General features: G+C 43.0%; 1 protein-coding gene across 6 annotated transcripts in view; it reads left to right on the top strand.

Annotated features, from left to right (window-relative positions):
• NIPAL3 (NIPA like domain containing 3) overlaps positions 1-17,624 on the top strand; it is a 95,285-nt gene that overhangs the window by 41,274 nt on the left and 36,387 nt on the right. For all 6 annotated transcript variants that reach the window (XM_068268979.1, XM_068268978.1, XM_068268982.1 and 3 more), the window contains 3 exons: positions 4,195-4,263; positions 11,801-11,972; positions 16,002-16,061. In XM_068268979.1, the coding sequence (XP_068125080.1) occupies positions 4,195-4,263; positions 11,801-11,972; positions 16,002-16,061 (301 nt within the window). The remainder of the gene's footprint in view (positions 1-4,194; positions 4,264-11,800; positions 11,973-16,001; positions 16,062-17,624) is intronic.

Below are 17,624 nucleotides of genomic sequence, written 5' to 3'. Positions count from 1 at the left end.
AAGCCTTCTTAGTGTAAGTCTGAACCAGAGTGAAGTAGGTGAAGATACTAAGGCACATTCACACTTCAAATAATAGCAATTAATTGATCATATCTGGCATTAACACTAGGCATTGCTTTGGCTGAGTGTTATATTGGTACTGCTACGTAACAGTTGCAGCTGTTGTCCTTTGACATAGTTTAGTCATGTGCAGTATACATGACAGTCTTATGTACAGTATATAGAAATGAGTCCTGGAAGTGAAGAGCATGACTGTTATTGATTGAAACAGTCACATTTTGTTCTGTGGTGTGGCACAGAGAGAAGATAGCACAAGATAACACAGTAGAAGAGAGAGCCCTGCCCTTATAAGCTTACAATCTAGAATGTGGTGTGGACTTTGGATCCTATCATGCAAAAATCTATAGTCTGAGAGGGAAGAGTCAATGACAAGCTCAAGGTACATTAGTATTGGAGTTAGATAAAGCTTGACCGTGAAAGCAGTGGTTTGCCAAATGACATGTAGAAATCCTTCCAAGCACGTCAGCTCTCCAGCTTTAGTAAATAGATGCTGTAACACTTGTTCTGCTTGCAGCTGGCAGGACTGTGTAGGAAATAACTCTCTCCGGTGATGCCCATATGCATGGTAATCTAGTTACCTAACCAGTTTAACTGCCAACTGAAAATGGAAATTTTTAATCACAGCCTTTCCATTTATATCGTGCATTTCTATATTTTGTTGAAAGGGAAACTTTCCCAATATTTTCACATCAGAAAGTGGGACACTTAGGCCACACCCCCAACACACACCCTAGTCACACCCACCAAAAACATATTTTTTAAGAAACATTTTTTTATTAGTGTTACTCCCTCAAACTAAATAACCTGTGTGGGGAGGAGGGTGAGGGTTGCCCATAGGTGGGGAGGAGGGTGAGGGTGGCCTTGGGTGGGGAGGAGGCGAAAACAAAATGATCAAGACGCCAGCTGTCAGCCCCCTTTTGTCCCAGCTGGCTGGGCAGAGAGGGGGGAAAAAAATTATCGCGGCGCTGGCCACGCCAATGCGGTATGGGTGGCAGACATTACATTCCTCCCTCCCTTTCTCTTAATGTGCCCTGCAGTGTCCCCTCTGCTTGCAGAGTAAAGTGCGGAGCGGGCTGTCATCTAATCTTACCATTGCTCCTTGCGTACCTGCATCTGGCTCTTCCTGCTTCCTGTGACGTCACAGGAAGTAGAGTGAAGCTAGATGCCAGTACGCGAGGATCAATGGTAAGATTAGATGACAGCCCGCTCCGCTGCGCACTTTACTCTGCAAGCAGAGGGGACACTGGGGAGCACATTAGGAGGAAGGGAGGAAGGAATGTAATGGCTGCCACCCATCCCGCATACCGCATTGGCGTGGCCGGCGCCTCGATCATTTTTTTCCCCCTCTCTGCCCCACCGGCTGGGACAAAAGGGGGCTGACTTAGGATAGCGGGAGTGCACCCCCAAATCGCGACAGTCCCACAGGATGCGGGACAGTTGGGGGGGCTTGGAAACTCAGAATAAATTACGTTTTTTTTTGATCAGTTTGCCATTTTTTTTTGTTTTGTTTTGACGTAAATGTTTTTTGTGTTTTGTTTTTTTGTTTTGTTTCATCAGCAATACCAAAAATGAACGCATTCTTTTTACAATAGAAGACACCTAAAATCCGTACTATAGATTCTGTCTGTTTCACCCTCCAGGATGTGGTTTACTTCACCTGCCAGAGTTGAGGTTCTGAATTTGAATAATGTCAGGAACTGTCACTAAATAAGAGTCAAAGGAGTGCTCCTGTACAGGATCTTCTCAAAAAATTAGCATATTGTGATAAAGTTCATTATTTTCTGTAATGTACTGATAAACATTAGACTTTCATATATTTTAGATTCAAATACACACAACTGAAGTAGTTCAAGTCTTTTATTGTTTTAATATTAATGATTTTGGCATACAGCTCATGAAAACCCAAATTTCCTATCTAAAAAAATTAGCATATTTCATCCGACCAATAAAAGAAAAGTGTTTTTAAAACAAAAAAAGTCAACCTTCAAATAATTATGTTCAGTTATGCACTCAATACTTGGTCGGGAATCCTTTTGCAGAAATGACTGCTTCAATGCGGCGTGGCATGTAGGCAATCAGCCTGTGGCACTGCTCAGGTGTTACGGAGGCCCAGGATGGTTCGATAGCGGCCTTAAGCTCATCCAGAGTGTTGGGTCTTGCGTCTCTGAACTTTCTCTTCACAATATCCCACAGATTCTCTATGGGGTTCAGGTCAGGAGAGTTGGCAGGCCAATTGAGCACAGTAATACCATGGCCAGTAAACCATTTACCAGTGGTTTTGGCACTGTGAGCAGGTGCCAGGTCGTGCTGAAAAATAAAATCTTCGTATAAGTCTATGGCAGCGCGTATTTATAAAATGCCCGCTGTAAGTTTTACGCGTACGTGGAAGCATATTTTAGCAATGCGCTTCCACGCACGTGAGCGTCACTTCCTGCTTGGCCGGCTGCTAGATGGGGATTACCGCGTACTAACGCAGTAATCACCGAAGGTCACCACACCGCTACCGCCAATCCGCAGTGTCGATTGCTCTATATTGAAATGGAATGGGAGTGTTTGTAACCACAGACATGTCAGCGCTTGACATACAGTGCAATTACTTCCCAGTAAAAAAAAAACACATTTTGTCATGTCTACCAGGCGGTTGCCACCCATAAATACTCTAGTGGTATAAGGATAAGCGCTACATCTTGAAGCCTGGCCACATCCTTTTGCACCACCCTCTCCCTTATTTGTGGTCTCTGTAGGATGAGCAAAGATATTTTGTATGTTTGAGACCCCTTTCACACATAGAGCATGACATCCCGGTACGCTCCCTCACCACTCCCTTGTTGCAGTGGCCATTAGTCCCTATGAGACTGGTCACAGTACCGGCGGTGCGACATGATGCGGCAGAAGTGGTCACGCCGATGCAAACCCTGCAGTGTGTTGCTCTGGGGAACCATGCAGCAGGCATTTGCATTGGAGTCTATGGCACCGCAACAATCTATTTAGATTGTTGCGCCAGTTGGACAGAAATAGTGATGTACTTCCTGTCCAGCAGGGAGCATGTCACTGTTTGTGGGCAGAGCTATGCATATTACCCTGTAGTCATGCTCTGCCGCAGGGTAATGTGCACAGGGGGAACAGTGCAGTGCAATTGTCCTGCCCTGGACTCTCGTGCCGGAGGACAGCCGCACCACAACCTATTTGTAACCAGTCTGAATGCTTCTGGAAGCCATTCTGGCCAGGCTCCAAGCTGTAGCTCTCCTATCCTCCTGTCCTAACTCAGGAATAAGAAGTCACTCACTGTAGATAGAAAAAGGGGTATCCCCCTCCACCAAGGGTGATACGTAGTAAGGACCAGAGGCGCCAACAGGATAAAATCAAGCAATTGATAATGCTGCATCATTTTTTGGAAAACTAAGATCCTCCATTTTGTTTGGCAGTTTATTGCTGTGTTATGCATTGCTGCAAGTGTGAGCTTTGAGTGCAAGGGTTAATATTGATTTACAATCATGTGGTAAACCACTTCATATGATTGCTACTCTTGTACTGGTATGCCTAGGCAAGGCACTAGCTTTGTACAGACAGTTTGATAACTTTCAGCACATTCAGTTGAACAACCCTTCAAGTGGTTTGTGTTTGTATGGGCTGTATATTGTCAGATGAATTTTCCACTTTCAGTTATTAACAGTGAAGTTTAAATAAATGCACCTTTTACATGAGAGTTAAATAAATTAGACAATACAGTGTTTTTCTTATCTGAACACATTCTTGATTAGAAATCTAGGCAAGCACTTGGCACACTTTCTCTAATTTCTAATTTATCACAATGTTTATTTACTTGATTATTTCTGACCTAAAAGGATATGAAAAATGAAGTGTTGTGTGTGGAAGTTCACCATGGTCCCAGCTGACCCTTTTCATTCCTCTGCAGTGTATGTACATAGAAGCCATAATTGCATAGAGATTGTGTGTATAGTAAATGCATAATATGCAGACTTACCGTGCTTCCTTTGAAATGTACTTATCTGCCATGACCGCAGTAACACAGTCTTTTAGTTTTTGTCCTGTTCATATTGGAAGTACAGTGTACAGAGAAACATTTACCATCCACTGTGCAGTAACACTAACAAATAACTTATGTATTTTCAGGACAACCTTATTGGCTCTCTTCTGGCCATATTTGGACACCTTCTTATCAGTATTGCTCTCAACCTACAGGTAAGAGATTTTGCAAAATAAGTGTCTGAGATTAACATTTTATTTACTGAGAGTGAAGCTGGACTTTTGATAATTTTTTTTTTATTATTTAAAAGTTTGAGGATAAAAGGCCTTCGATAGAATTGACTGGTCATATATGCTAGCAGTATTAAAGAAATATGGATTCGCGGGCAACTTTCTGAATGCTATTAGAGCCCTATATTCTCAACCATCAGCCTCCTTGAAATTGCCATCTACCCTCAGATCTTCTTTCTCGATAGAAAGAGGCACAAGACAGGGGTGCCCTCTGTCACCGGCCATATTCGCCTTAATTATTGAGCCTTTGGCAGCACAAATTCGAAACTCCCAGGAGGTTCGTGGAGTCCGTATTGGATCCCGCGACTATAAATTATGCCTTTTTGCGGATGACGTCTTATTAACCTTAACGTCACCCAACACATCAATACCGAATGTCTTAAAATTAATCACACAATTCTCGGCCTTCTCAGGATTCAAACTGAATCTCAATAAATCAGAGCTAATGCTTACCCAAACCCCTCCTATAGAAGCCCAACAATTAGCGCTATCTCTCGGACTGCAATACAAACCAAAATTCATTAAATACTTAGGCATTAATCTTTCCCTAAACCCATCTAACCTTTATCAAGACAACTATCCCTCCATGCTCAGAAAATTAGCCTCTGATCTTGAGACTTGGAATGAATATCCCATTTCTTTGTCAGGTAGAGTGACCTCGGTCAAGATGACCCTTCTCCCTAGGATCTTATACCTTTTCCGTGTTCTCCCAATTCCAGTTAAGAAAGGCCCCCTAAAACATCTACAATCCTTAATACAGGCCTTCATTTGGAGAAAGCGTAGGGCTAGAATTAAGTACACATCTCTGGCTCGTCCCAAAACAGCGGGAGGTTTAAATGCCCCACTCCTTTTTCACTACTATCAAGCCGCTCGCTTATCTCAGCTGGCTCCCATTAATGCTAAAGTTAATCCCCCGTTGTGGGTTGAAATTGAATCCCAGCTCCTGTCCCCTCTTTCACTGCCTGCCATAATGTGGGCCCGTAAAATCCCCATTAACCAAATATGGAAACTGTCACCAGTTTCCGCACATTCTATGTCCATATGGATAAAATTGAGATTTGCCCACCACTTAGTCACCAGTCTCACGTTTGACACATATTTTTCGCAGTCCTGATTTCAGAGCTGGACAAAATGCTCGGCTCTTTTCATGGTGGTTTCACAAAGACCTCACCACCTTAAATAAATTCACCTCAGGATTTAAGCTGGCTCCTCGGAGGCAGTTTGGAAGTGATCATGATGTCCCGGTGGAGGAGGCCCCTCGAATGCAGATGATTTTTGATTATTTACAAGCTCTGGATAACTCTAATGAAGTACTAATGTACACTTCTTTTGAAGTTAGATGCGAGAACTGCCCTTTGGATGGTGGCCTAATTTCTGATCTTTATGGTATACTCACTGAACATATATCTTCTAATAAGCTGAAAGTGCAAATGGATTGGGAAAGAGATTGCAATCTTATCCTTTCAGAATCAAAATGGGCCCATTGTTGTTCCTCCTTGACTAAGGGCAGCCTGTTTTTCTCCTCCATCGAGACATCTCTCAAATTGCTCCATCGTGTTTACTATACACCAGTAAAATTACACTTCTTCTCACCCCTTAACTCAGACTTGTGCTTTCGGGGTTGCCAGCACAGAGGTACCACGTGGCACATATGGTGGGAATGCCCGAAAGTTCACTCTCTGGACTACAATATGGTCAAAAATCACTCTCATGTTGAACCTCTAATTACCCTTAGAACCTGCTACAGCTATCTTAGCTAACCGACCACACTCTCCTCCATTCGCAGCCCACAAGTTGGTTCAATTTTTTATGGCACAAATCAAAAGACATATTGCCCATCAATGGAAAACCCCTGATTTATTTGTTGACACGGTGCTCCAGGAGGTCAACAAAACGATGTTAGCCGAGCATATCAACGCCAAAATTATGGATAGGCTTGATAGCTTTCTTAATGTGTGGACGCCATGGATAGAGTGGCAAGATAACCAAGGTTTGACTTATACACTACACACGTTTTGAGTTCCTCGCCCCCCGAATTCCTTCTGTCTTACCCATTCTACGTGTATCGTGTTCTGGACTGGGAAAGGATAGAGAGACAGTTCTTTGTACGTATGTGATCTCCCCTGGGCCCGCTGGTTTGGGCCCGTGGGACTTATTATAAGCATTAAAAATCCTCGGCATACTGCTATTTAAAACTACCCCTATTCCCGTCTTTCCTCCCCTTCTCCCTCTGGGTGCCCCCATTGGAATGATGTGGTATTACCACTCATGGTGACAACCTTGTATCCCCTCCCCTTACCCTTTCCTTTTCCCCACCTTTAAAACTTCCCCTCTTTTTCCCTATATCCCCCCCTCTTTATGGTGAAGCAATTGAGCACCACTATTTGATGTTTATACTATACTTTTATTCTGATTTTCCTACTTACTCTGCTTTTCCTTTTCATATTATTCGAACTGTTATGACATTTCATACACCTGGCAATTATTTTTGCTTCCCCACATGTGGGGTCTGTTGTGCACTTGATATTTGTGTAATGCTTATTGCTTCTAATAAACACCCTTGAAACGAAAAGTTTGAGGATAAATGTACACAGGGATCCCCAGGTATTGGTATTCTTGGGGAGGCCCAGTGCGCCCTTTAAGGAATATGAGATCTTCTTACCTGGGGCTTCCCCCAGCCCCTGGAAGGCTATGTGTCCCTCTCCGCAGCTCCACTCCAGGCCGGTGTCCGGGGTCCCCTCCATAGCAGCCACTGATTGATACTACTTCTACACCTGTGCACAAAGCACCTGGCTACGTCAGTGCAAGCGGTGAAGCCGTGCACTCGTGTATGCGCAGAGGGGACCCCAGGGCACCGGCCTGGAGTGGAGCTGCGGCAAGGGATACATAGCCTTCCAGGAGCTGTAAGAAGCCCCAGGTAAGTAGAAATCAGGTTTCTTAAATTGCCTGATGTTTCCTTTAAACAATAAAAACCTGAGGAAAAGGTATCCCTGTCAAAAATGTCAGTCAGCAGCTTCTCCACAAATTGCTCAGGGTGGTCTCCTTCAGATTTCTCAGGAAGACCAACAATCCTCTCCTTGGACCCCCTATTGCAGTTTTCAAGATCCTCATGATGCGCTATAAGGGCCTGCAACTCATGTTGAGTATCGCTTGTGGCAGGCTGGAGAGGCCTGACATCATCTTCCAGGATACTGATCTGGCCCTCGGTCTCAATGATTTGCTGCATAAGATCTGCCAGAGCAGTGACACATCTGACCGAACCTCTTCCAGTTTCTGCGTCATGGAGAGGCTGGTCTGGCAGCTATTGATTCCCTTCAGAATCTGCTTTAGGGTAAAGGAGTTAGAGCCTGCTCCATGCGCCTCTTCCTCAAGGGCATCGGCACCATCTTGGGTATCCTGCTGTGTCCCATATCTGTATTATTTAGCTTTGCCACCACTGAAGACATGCACTTGGTCATTTTGAAGATTGCAGGGGAATGCCAGGAGAGTGCCCTACATGGAAGGTATGCTAACAGGGAGTTATTGACTCTGTACAGGATCATTAATGAGGGTAGATGTAGGAGCTCACACCAAAAACGTCCTCAAATACTGCACTTCCGGCCATGCCCCCATAGGACTTTCGTTTATAGCCATACCAGCTAATCAGACATCAATTTATATTTAAGTACAATACTGTTAAACTCCTGTTGCTTTATGATTTTTTTATTTTATATTTTTTTTTTTTTTGTGTGGGAAAAATATCTTACCAATATCTTATTTGCCCATAAACCTGGTAAAATGGGTAACAATCCTTTATCTGCACGTTACCTGGCAGGGTGATCTTGTGGTGAAGGGAGGGAGAGGAGCAACCAAACTAGATAGAAAACTTTTCTCCTGTTCTTGCCCCAATATCATAAAGATCTTCACCAAATCACCTCTTCATCGCATTAACAAGACACTTGTCATCCAAGCACTTCCTGGGTCTCTTGGGCCAAATGACATACATATTTAATCAGTCTTAAACGATTTGCCAGCACATGACTGGATAAATGGCAGTCCTGCATGTGGTGATATATTGCGGTGCTTATGATGTAAGGATAATACAGGAACATATTTTTCATTTTTCACTTTTCACATGGGATTGTCTGTTAGCCAGTCTGGCTTTGAAGGCTGTCAGCTAGCTTCCTGGAATTCCTTATATAATGTAAATTAACTCTATCATTGTCTGCTTCTAATTAGGAAACCCTTAATCAGACAGTTGCTGTGAAGCCTATACAGGTGGTCAGACCCTGTTGTCTGAATACTGTCTCAGAGGCAGGGGCGTAGCAATAGGGGTTGCAGCGGTAGCGACCGCATCGGGGCCCTTGGGCCAGAGGGGCCCCAAAGGGCCCTCCCTCAAATGCAGTATTAGCTCTCTATTGGTCCTGTGCTGGTAATAATCACTTCTATAGATACTTTGAATAGTGGTAATCATTAACAAGCTGTTCCCCATCCCCTTCTTGCACCTCTGACACTGTAGTTGTCCTTGGCAGGTTTTGGTGCGCCGTATCAATTGTTATGTATAGAGTGCTTGGGGGGCCCCAATGTAAATGTAAAATCTGCATCGGGGCCCACAGCTCCAAAGCTACGCCACTGCTCAGAGGTGTATTGTGCTTGGGAGCAATTGTCACCTAGACTGGCTGCTGTATGCTTTGAAGCCACTCACACCAGCCTGAGCTAGGACTTTACATATTACATCCTGCTGCAATGTGAAAGCCTTAATCAATTGTCACCTTGAACCGGGAGTAAGGAAGTCTTTTGGTGTGTGTGTGTGTGTGTGTGTGTGTGTGTGTGTGTGTGTGTGTGCTATAATACACTCTTTACATGTGGAAGTAGATCTCTGGGAATCAAATGATGTCTGAGGATGTAATTAAAACTATCCCCCCCCCCCCCAAACAGGCTTGCAGCCTCAAGGCAAATATTCCAGCATAAAAAGCAGGGGGCAGATACCTAAAATCAGTCCCCTCCTGACAGTAGCTGAAGCTGGACTCCCGGCCCACGCTAAGTGGGCTCCTGGTCCAACCAGAACTGTGTCCGTCCACAAAAGTCCAAGGTTCTTCTATCTTGATCCCTGTTATTTTGGTAAGCAAATAGCCTTGTGTGTATCGTTGTAACTTTTCATTTTGTAACTTTTTACTTGGTTTTTGGAAATCTCTTGTATATATTATTTTCTGCATTGTTCTACTTTTTTTCCTGGAATATTAAATTCTTATTTAATAAGTTTGACTTCTGCTGTACTAAACTAACACTCATAGCCTAGAAGAGACTGAAGTGTAACGAAGTTCATGCCTGATTGTATGATTGAGCGACACTACCGTATAAGATTGTAATTGCATTGTGTGTGGGGCGTTTGTCATACGTTGGCCTAAAGCGCGCAGCTGACCCATTGTACGAAAATGCCAGTGCGAGTAGCTCGAAAGCAGAGTGGCTAACAGTATCGTTCGGAACGACTGTTAGTTGTTTTGCTTCACTACAGTGTAAGATTGCAATTGTGTGTGCGTGGCGTTGCCAAATTCGGCCTAAGCGCCAAACTGACCCGAATACGAAAAACCGGATTGCATGAGCACTCGACCGCAGAGTGGACGTTTCTAGCAACAGCTAGTGGTGGCAGTAAGGAACGTTTGATGGGTCCCAGCCTTGTCTGTAGCTTGAATAAGGCTGTTCCCCGCTTGATCTGGTCAAACCCGCAGTCGGGAACCGTATACGCAGGCGTGCCGCGGGCCGGTTCCTGACACTGCAGACTGGACCTCTATGAGGAAGTTGCTCTTTATGAGGTGGTTACTCTATCTACTAGTGAGTTTCATCCACCTGGATCCAGACATTGTAATTCGGGTTGGATTGCAATTGATGTAATTACTAAGATGATTGACTAGACGATAAGACCATGTTTAACATCTGATGGCGTGGCTGTACACCCTGTTTTTATTCATCATTACTCATGAATTATGTACCTGAAAATTGTGCCCCTGAAAGAGCAGCCAAGTCAGAAGTTGTGGAACGTGTGTTATGCTGCAAATACAAAAATTTGGTGTATTAAGGACATTATTTTTTATGTGGTTTCACACGATTATTACATGTTATAATGAAAAGTTATGTTTTATGTTACTCATGAGTATTAGGACAGTAGGCATTAGGATTTGGTATTTCTGGGGTATTAATCACCTTTATAGTAACTGAGAGAAATTGAAAGATGTTCATTTTAAGTTAAAAAAATAAATAAATCAAGACGATAAGAATGATTACGAAATGGCTGATAGATGGTTGGGAGCTATGAAATAATGGGCAGTGAGAGATAGGTTAGAGGATTTTCAGCATAAAATTGATACCAAAAACCAAGTGAGTGCAGAAGGGACTGGTCCCAAGAACATATCCTTGTGATACACCAACAGACAGTGGTATATGATATGTCCTTGTTGCCTAGTTAAAAGGGACTTGAGAAGCCAAAAATGTGAGACCATGTCAGAGGCTGAGTAAACGTTGAGTATGGAGAACTGGCCTTTGGATTTTGCGACCAAGAGGTTGATGAGGATGAGTAGAAAGCTTCTTTCCTCAATAACCATGTGCTTATTCCTCCTAGACTTTAAATCTTCAAAGCCCCATTAAACTTCCAATAGAATACAGGTGTGTTTCATACTAATGCCATTGCATACTGGGAATTGGACAAATGAAGTGTAGCTTGCTTTCAAGTATTTTGGAGGAAATGTATTTTGTTTGCACATACCTCTAGGTAGCTATTTTTTTTTCTACCATAGCCACTTGCTTCTGAGGGTCCCCTGCAATGCCTTTTAATCTCACTAATATTATAAATGCAAAAGTTTGGATGTTTGTTACTCAATCACGCAACAGTGGCTGAACAGATTTGAATGAAATATGGCACACATAGTACATTACCTGGAATAATATATAGGATACTTTTTATCCCCATAACCAAACAGTGGGCGGAGACAAATATAAACTTCACTGGGAAAATGTAAACTGCAGCCAGTCTTACACTGTTAATTGCAGGGTTCTCAAACTTTGCACAGTTGGTCACAGGGTGACTGGAATTAATATTCAGAAAAGTGGGTGGAGCATACAAAAACCAATCAAAATTCACCTATTGATTGTCAAGGGGAATATTTAATTGCTGCCGTTCTTGCACTGTTAATGGCACAAGCCTCAAACCTGGTACAGTTGGTCATTAAGGTGACTGGGGTTCAAATTCAGAAAAAAAGGGTGGAACCACAGCCAATCAGATTTGTTTCATTTCAATGCAAATTAATAATGCCAAAGACCGCAAAGCTCATAGACTAGGTCATTGAGTAATTGTGTGTTAGATTTACAAAAGGTGGGCGGAGCCAACACCAGCCAAATACATACCCGAGCAACGCCGAGCCATTAGCTATAAAACATACTGTTTTGACATATGCCAAATGCTTACTAATCCTATTTTTTCACGCTTTAGAAGTACAGTCATGTACGTCTGGTTTCTACAAAAGACTCTCGCCCTTATTACAAGACAAAGACTTGGTGGTTTGGAATCATCTTGATGGTCCTGGGAGAGATAACCGTATTTTGTTCCTATGCCTTTGCTCCACTGTCTCTTATTGCACCTCTCAGTGTGGTTTCTTTCATTGGTGAGTGCAAAACCTTTTCCAAGGTAGAACACATCATGATGAACCATCAAATGTTCGTGACACATAGCATGATGCATTACTTGTAAAGACTGTAATATGATCACAGTATTAAACTTCATGTTTTCTTCCTAAAAGCTACTTTGTAGTGAGAGAGATGTGGAGGCTAGCATATTTATTCCCTTTTTGAAAAGCATTAATTCCCTGGCTGTCCTTCTAATACTCTGCTTACAAAACTATACTCTACAGGGCCAGAGGGAGTAAGCAGATCAGTTGCTGTGACTAAGGTTTGACCATGTTAACTGCATGCTTGCTTCAGGTGTGTGATTCAGAAAGTATAGCAGTCCAGCTGGGTAGCCAGACAATTGGCATTATTTAAGAGAAAATAAATATTGTAGCCTTCATATCCCTCTCACTACAGGGTAACTTTACAGGACAACTTAAGTGAGAGGGATATGGAGGCTGCCATATTTATTTCCTTTTTAAACAATACCAGTTGCCTTGCAGCCCTGCTGATCTATTTGGCTGCAGTAGTTTCTGAATAACACCAGAATAATACCGCCTCTGGACCTCCTACACACCTCCAGTCTGTGGGCCAGAGCGAACAGGATACGTAACGACCCCACCCACCCCGGTAGTCGCTACTTCGACTGCCTGCCATCGGGTCGCTGCTACAGATCCATCCCCACCAAGACAGGCATTTGAACACCTTCTTTCCTCAAGCTGTCCTCCTGCTGAACTCGAGCCACCACCCTTGCAAAACCCCCTAGCCTTGCACTGCTGCCCAATTCATCAATCATCATGCTTGCAATCCTTTAGTATGCTTGTATACTGTAAACTTTCTGCTTCCTGAATTTGCTGCCCAAATCATGTTTGCAATCTTTTTAGTATGCTTGTTATGTTGTAATGTTTCAGCTGCCTGTATTATGCCGCTAACTCTTGTCTCTCTTTTTCTACTCTATACATCTGATTGTGTATCCATGCCGTGTGTTCCACAAAAAATTCCAGGTGCGATGTCTGTCACACTCTGTGAATAAACTGATTCTGATTCTGAATCAAGCATGCACCTGATCTGCATATGCTTGTTCAGGGTCTATGGCTAAAAGTATTAGAGGCAGAGGATCAGCAGAGTAACCAGGCAACTGCTATTGCTTAAAAGGCTGTTTTTGAAGCCAGTACCCTCCTTTGCTGCATCTGCTATGAATGCAAGTTGTGTAATCTGCCCGTATTTGGGCTCTGCACATCTATGCAGCTGGTCAATTCGGGTGCCTATATTTGAAAGCTTTAATTTCCTCCTCTTGAACAAGAATGTAAGGCCACATACACACATCAGACCATAGTCTTTTGAAAATGAAAGATCAGGAGGAGCTGAACTTCACATCAGAAAAAAATCTTTGCAAGATGCTGCACACACAGATGCTGTACAGACACAAAAGATCAGTATCTGCAAAAGATCTGTTCCTGCCAAAGATCCGTTCCTGCAAATTGCATTCATAGTCTATGAGATCTGCAGATCATCATACACACCTTGTTTAACTGACATTCATCTGCAGATCAGACAATCATCTGCAGATATGACAATCCATTCTGGTGGATCTGATCTGCAGATGCATGTCTGTTAAACAAGGTGTGTATGATGATCTGCAGATCTCATAGACTATGAATGCATTTTGCAGGAACAGATCTTTTGCAGGAACAGATCTTTTTGCAGATACAGATCTGTTGAATGTGTGCAGCATCTGTGTGTGCAGCATCTTGCAAAGATTTTTTTTCTGATGGGGAGTTCAGCTCCATAGAATAGACTGTGTAGGTATGGCTATCATACTACATGGAAGGGGGTAAAATTGGTCTGTGATCTTTCATTTTCAAAAGACTATGGTCTGATGTGTGTATGAGCCTTAAGTCTACTTGTGGCTAGCTGCATTCATGTGTATCAGTTTGCATTAAATTTATTTAGATCAGGGATTAGTGCATAGTTTACATCTGATTTTGTATTTAAGGTGTGTATTAAGGTGCGTAGATAAAAGTCTTTGGAAAATGAAAGATCACAGACCAATTTTACCCCCTTTCATGTAGTATGAGAGCCATACTCTACACAGTCTATTCTATAGAGCTGAACTCCCCATCAGATAAAAAAATCTTTGCAAGATGCTGCACACAAAGATGCTGTACACATTCAACAGATCAGTATCTGCATAAGATCTGTTCCTGCAAAAGATCCATTCCTGCAAAATGCATTCATAGTCCATGATATCTGCAGATCCCATACACACCTTGTTTAATGGACATTCATCTGCAGATCAGACAATTATCTGCCGATCTGAAGATCCAACCTGGTGGATCTGATCTACAGATAATTGTCCATTAAACAAGGTGTGTATGAGATCTGCAGATATAATAGACTATGAATGCGTTTTGCAGGAATGGATCTTTTGCAGAAACAGATCTTTCGCAGATACTGCTCTGTTGCATGTGTACAGCGGTCTTTGTGTGCAGCATCTTGCAAAGATTTTTATCTGATGGGGAGTTCAGCTCCATAGAATAGACTGTGTAGAGCATGGCTCTCATACTACATGAAAGGGGGTAAAATTGGTCTGTGATCTTTCATTTTCCAAAGACTTTTATCTGACGTGTGTACCCACCTTTAGTCCCTGGGAGGCACTGCACACCTCTGTTGGTTTCATTACATTTGCAGCCTGACTAGAAGTGCTGCCTATTTCTTGCTGTTCTTTGGAAAAAAAATGCTTATTTTGAGATGTTAAAGGGAAGGTTCAGGGACTATTGAAAAAAAAAAAATCCGCATCCACTTACCTGGGGCTTCCTCCAGCCCGTGGCAGGCAGGAGGTGCCCTCGGCGCCGCTCCGCAGGCTCCCGGTGGCCGACCCGACCTGGCTAGGTCGGGCTTCTTCTGCGTTCCAAAATGCGCCTCACGGCGGCGCGCTGACGTCATCGGACGTCCTCCGGGCTTTACTGCGCAGGCTCAGTACTTCTGAGCCTGCGCAGTAAAGCCCGGAGGACGTCAGATGACGTCAGCGTGCCGCCGTGAGGCGCATTTTGGAACGCAGAAGAAGCCTGGCCGCCGGCCTGGCCAGGTCGGGTAGACCACCGGGAGCCTGCGGAGCGGCGCCGAGGGCACCTCCTGCCTGCCACGGGCTGGAGGAAGCCACAGGTAAGTGGATGCGGATTTTTATTTTTTTTTAATAGTCCCTGAACTTTCCCTTTTTAAGGGTTTTTTTTTTTTTTTTTTTTTTTTGTGTGAATTAGATCTATTGTTCTCAAGCATGAAGTTATTCACTTGCTTTAAAAGAATAAGTAAACTTAAAACTCCATGTTGGTTGTTCATGAAATTTAAACAATGTACTTTTAAGGTTCTAGTTCAGATGGATGGTTGAACAGCAGGTTGATTGCCTGATGCCTTTTTTTAGTCAAACAAACATTACCAGACATCAAGCTTGTGGAACCGTGTACATACAAGAGTTAGAACCTAGCGGCAGCAAGCTGTATGGTAGCTGTGCAATTGAAATATATTGCATGTGATTTCTAGTAGTGGTTCCACAACTAAGGTGCCACAATGGACTTCAAAGGGAGTGCTCCTTCAGTTTTGAAATGATGAAGAAAGAGATGGAATTAGCTTGTTTGTTTTGTCATGTATTCTTAGATTGAGAAGGATCAGCTGTAGAAGGCATTCGTGTAGAAATTCAAAGGCACAAAAAAATGCACACACACCCCCCCCCCACCCCCCCACAAAAGCCAGGAAGTACAACAAAAGCTGGTTTTAAACTCCCCATTACGATGCTAGATTTGGACCTGGGTTTGAGGAATTCTCTCTGAACTCCTCATAGACTATGTACAAACGTTGCCAACCGTGCAGAAAACAGAAGCAAGTAGTATGTAAGCACAAAAATATGATCTGAATTAACCAAAGAAATAGTAATTATGGACATCCCGCCTATAAGCTAGGCTGCTTAATTTATTTAACTTTAGTACTACTTCCACAAAATGTTTTTTTAACAGATTAATTTTTCTTTTCAGCTAGCTCAATTATAGGCATTATATTTATTAAAGAAAAATGGAAACCGAAGGAATTTTTAAGTAAGTACAAAATGTTATCATGTATGTTCTTCATCTCTTGCATTTAACACCTATCTAATCAGTCATTTTATCATGAAGGCCTGTAGCTTGGCTTATCACTTATGTACTAAATGTCCACAATATTTATTTGTGAAATTATTTTCTTTTTGAAGTTTTAGTTGGTGCTCAAAGCTATTATTTATAAAAGCCTTAAAACCAGCTAGGCCCATAGGTTATTGTATGACTTCCCCACTGTTAAGATCTTAGTGGGATCCAACCACTCCTGGCACTGTTCCAATGGCTTAGGGATTTTCTGCTGTTATTGTACCTCAAGCCAGTTCATTACAGAAGGGGCATAACACAGTATTTATGTACTTTGAGAATTACTTCTAGACATATTTAAAAACCTCACATGGAAGCAGATAGTGGTAGTCTGACTAACACAGATGGTCAATGAGATGCAAATAATTTCATATTGCATGTATGTGTCCTGCAACTAAATGTAGCTTGGAACCGGGACAAGAAAGTGCACTGCGTGTAGATTCTGGCCCATTTCGAAGCTGCATACAAGCCAGCATTGACAATCTCAGCTAATGGTAGATCATACTGTCTGAGCTCTGTTAGCATTAAAAGCCCATTGTTTGGTCAGACCAGGCATCAACCAAAATTTAGCTTGATCACAAACTTGATCCTTTCACCAACATAAAGTCTGCTTTTCATAGAACATGCCTACTAAATGTTTAATAGATGCCTGTATAGATTATCGGTAACTAGGCGCTCAAGCAATGATTTGGCAAATCGCTACTGCATAGGTGATACCATCCATGCCATGGGAGGTGGGCCTGATTGCCACCCTCCACCAAAACCACACCTCCCTAGCAACTGACAGTCTAACACAGTGGCTGGGATAGCAGTTGGCCCAACCCTCCTTATGACATGGACCATGTCCATGCAGTTACCAGGTCACTTGGCCAGTTGTCTAGAAGGAAAAGGGAATGCACTGATGACAAACTGCAGATCTATAAAATGTGATTAAAGCTCTGGTTTCTCTTTATACTTTATAAAGTGATTACAAATGAAATTAAAATCATCAAAACTAGATGACAGAATCTTGAAATATGATTAAGGACGGTTAGTCCGAAACATGTCAGCTACTTGATGTTAGCCCTGGGTGTTTCTGGATATGTCCAACAATAAAGAAAACCTTTCGTAGCTACAAACAAAATTCTTGCGCTCCTGGTCCCAAGTTGTCACAAATGGCTGATTTCTCTACAGGTGTATACACTGCGACGCTCCGTGGTAGGGTTTGTTGCACAATGATCACTAGAAAAGAGTGGAGCGCGCCATAGTGTATTACATCAAAGGATGGACATTTATTGCACTTACAAGTTATACTCACAATGTTCAAAATTCAATTGAGCGTTTCAGCGGGCAGCCAGCCGCTATGGATCAGTGGAGGATAGCGCGCTGTGGCCGGCAGCGCGGGTCCCGATGGTCTGGGCTCCGTCTCACTGGTGGTGGGCGTGGCTTCGTCCCTCAGCACGCGTACGACGTCATTACGCGTTTCGGCGCTCTGTGCCTTCG

The sequence above is a fragment of the Hyperolius riggenbachi genome, chromosome 2, assembly GCF_040937935.1.
Source record: "Hyperolius riggenbachi isolate aHypRig1 chromosome 2, aHypRig1.pri, whole genome shotgun sequence".
NCBI classification, from domain to species: Eukaryota; Metazoa; Chordata; class Amphibia; order Anura; family Hyperoliidae; genus Hyperolius; species Hyperolius riggenbachi.
Note: the sequence above shows the minus strand (reverse complement) of the source record. Positions and strands in the feature narration are given on the sequence as shown.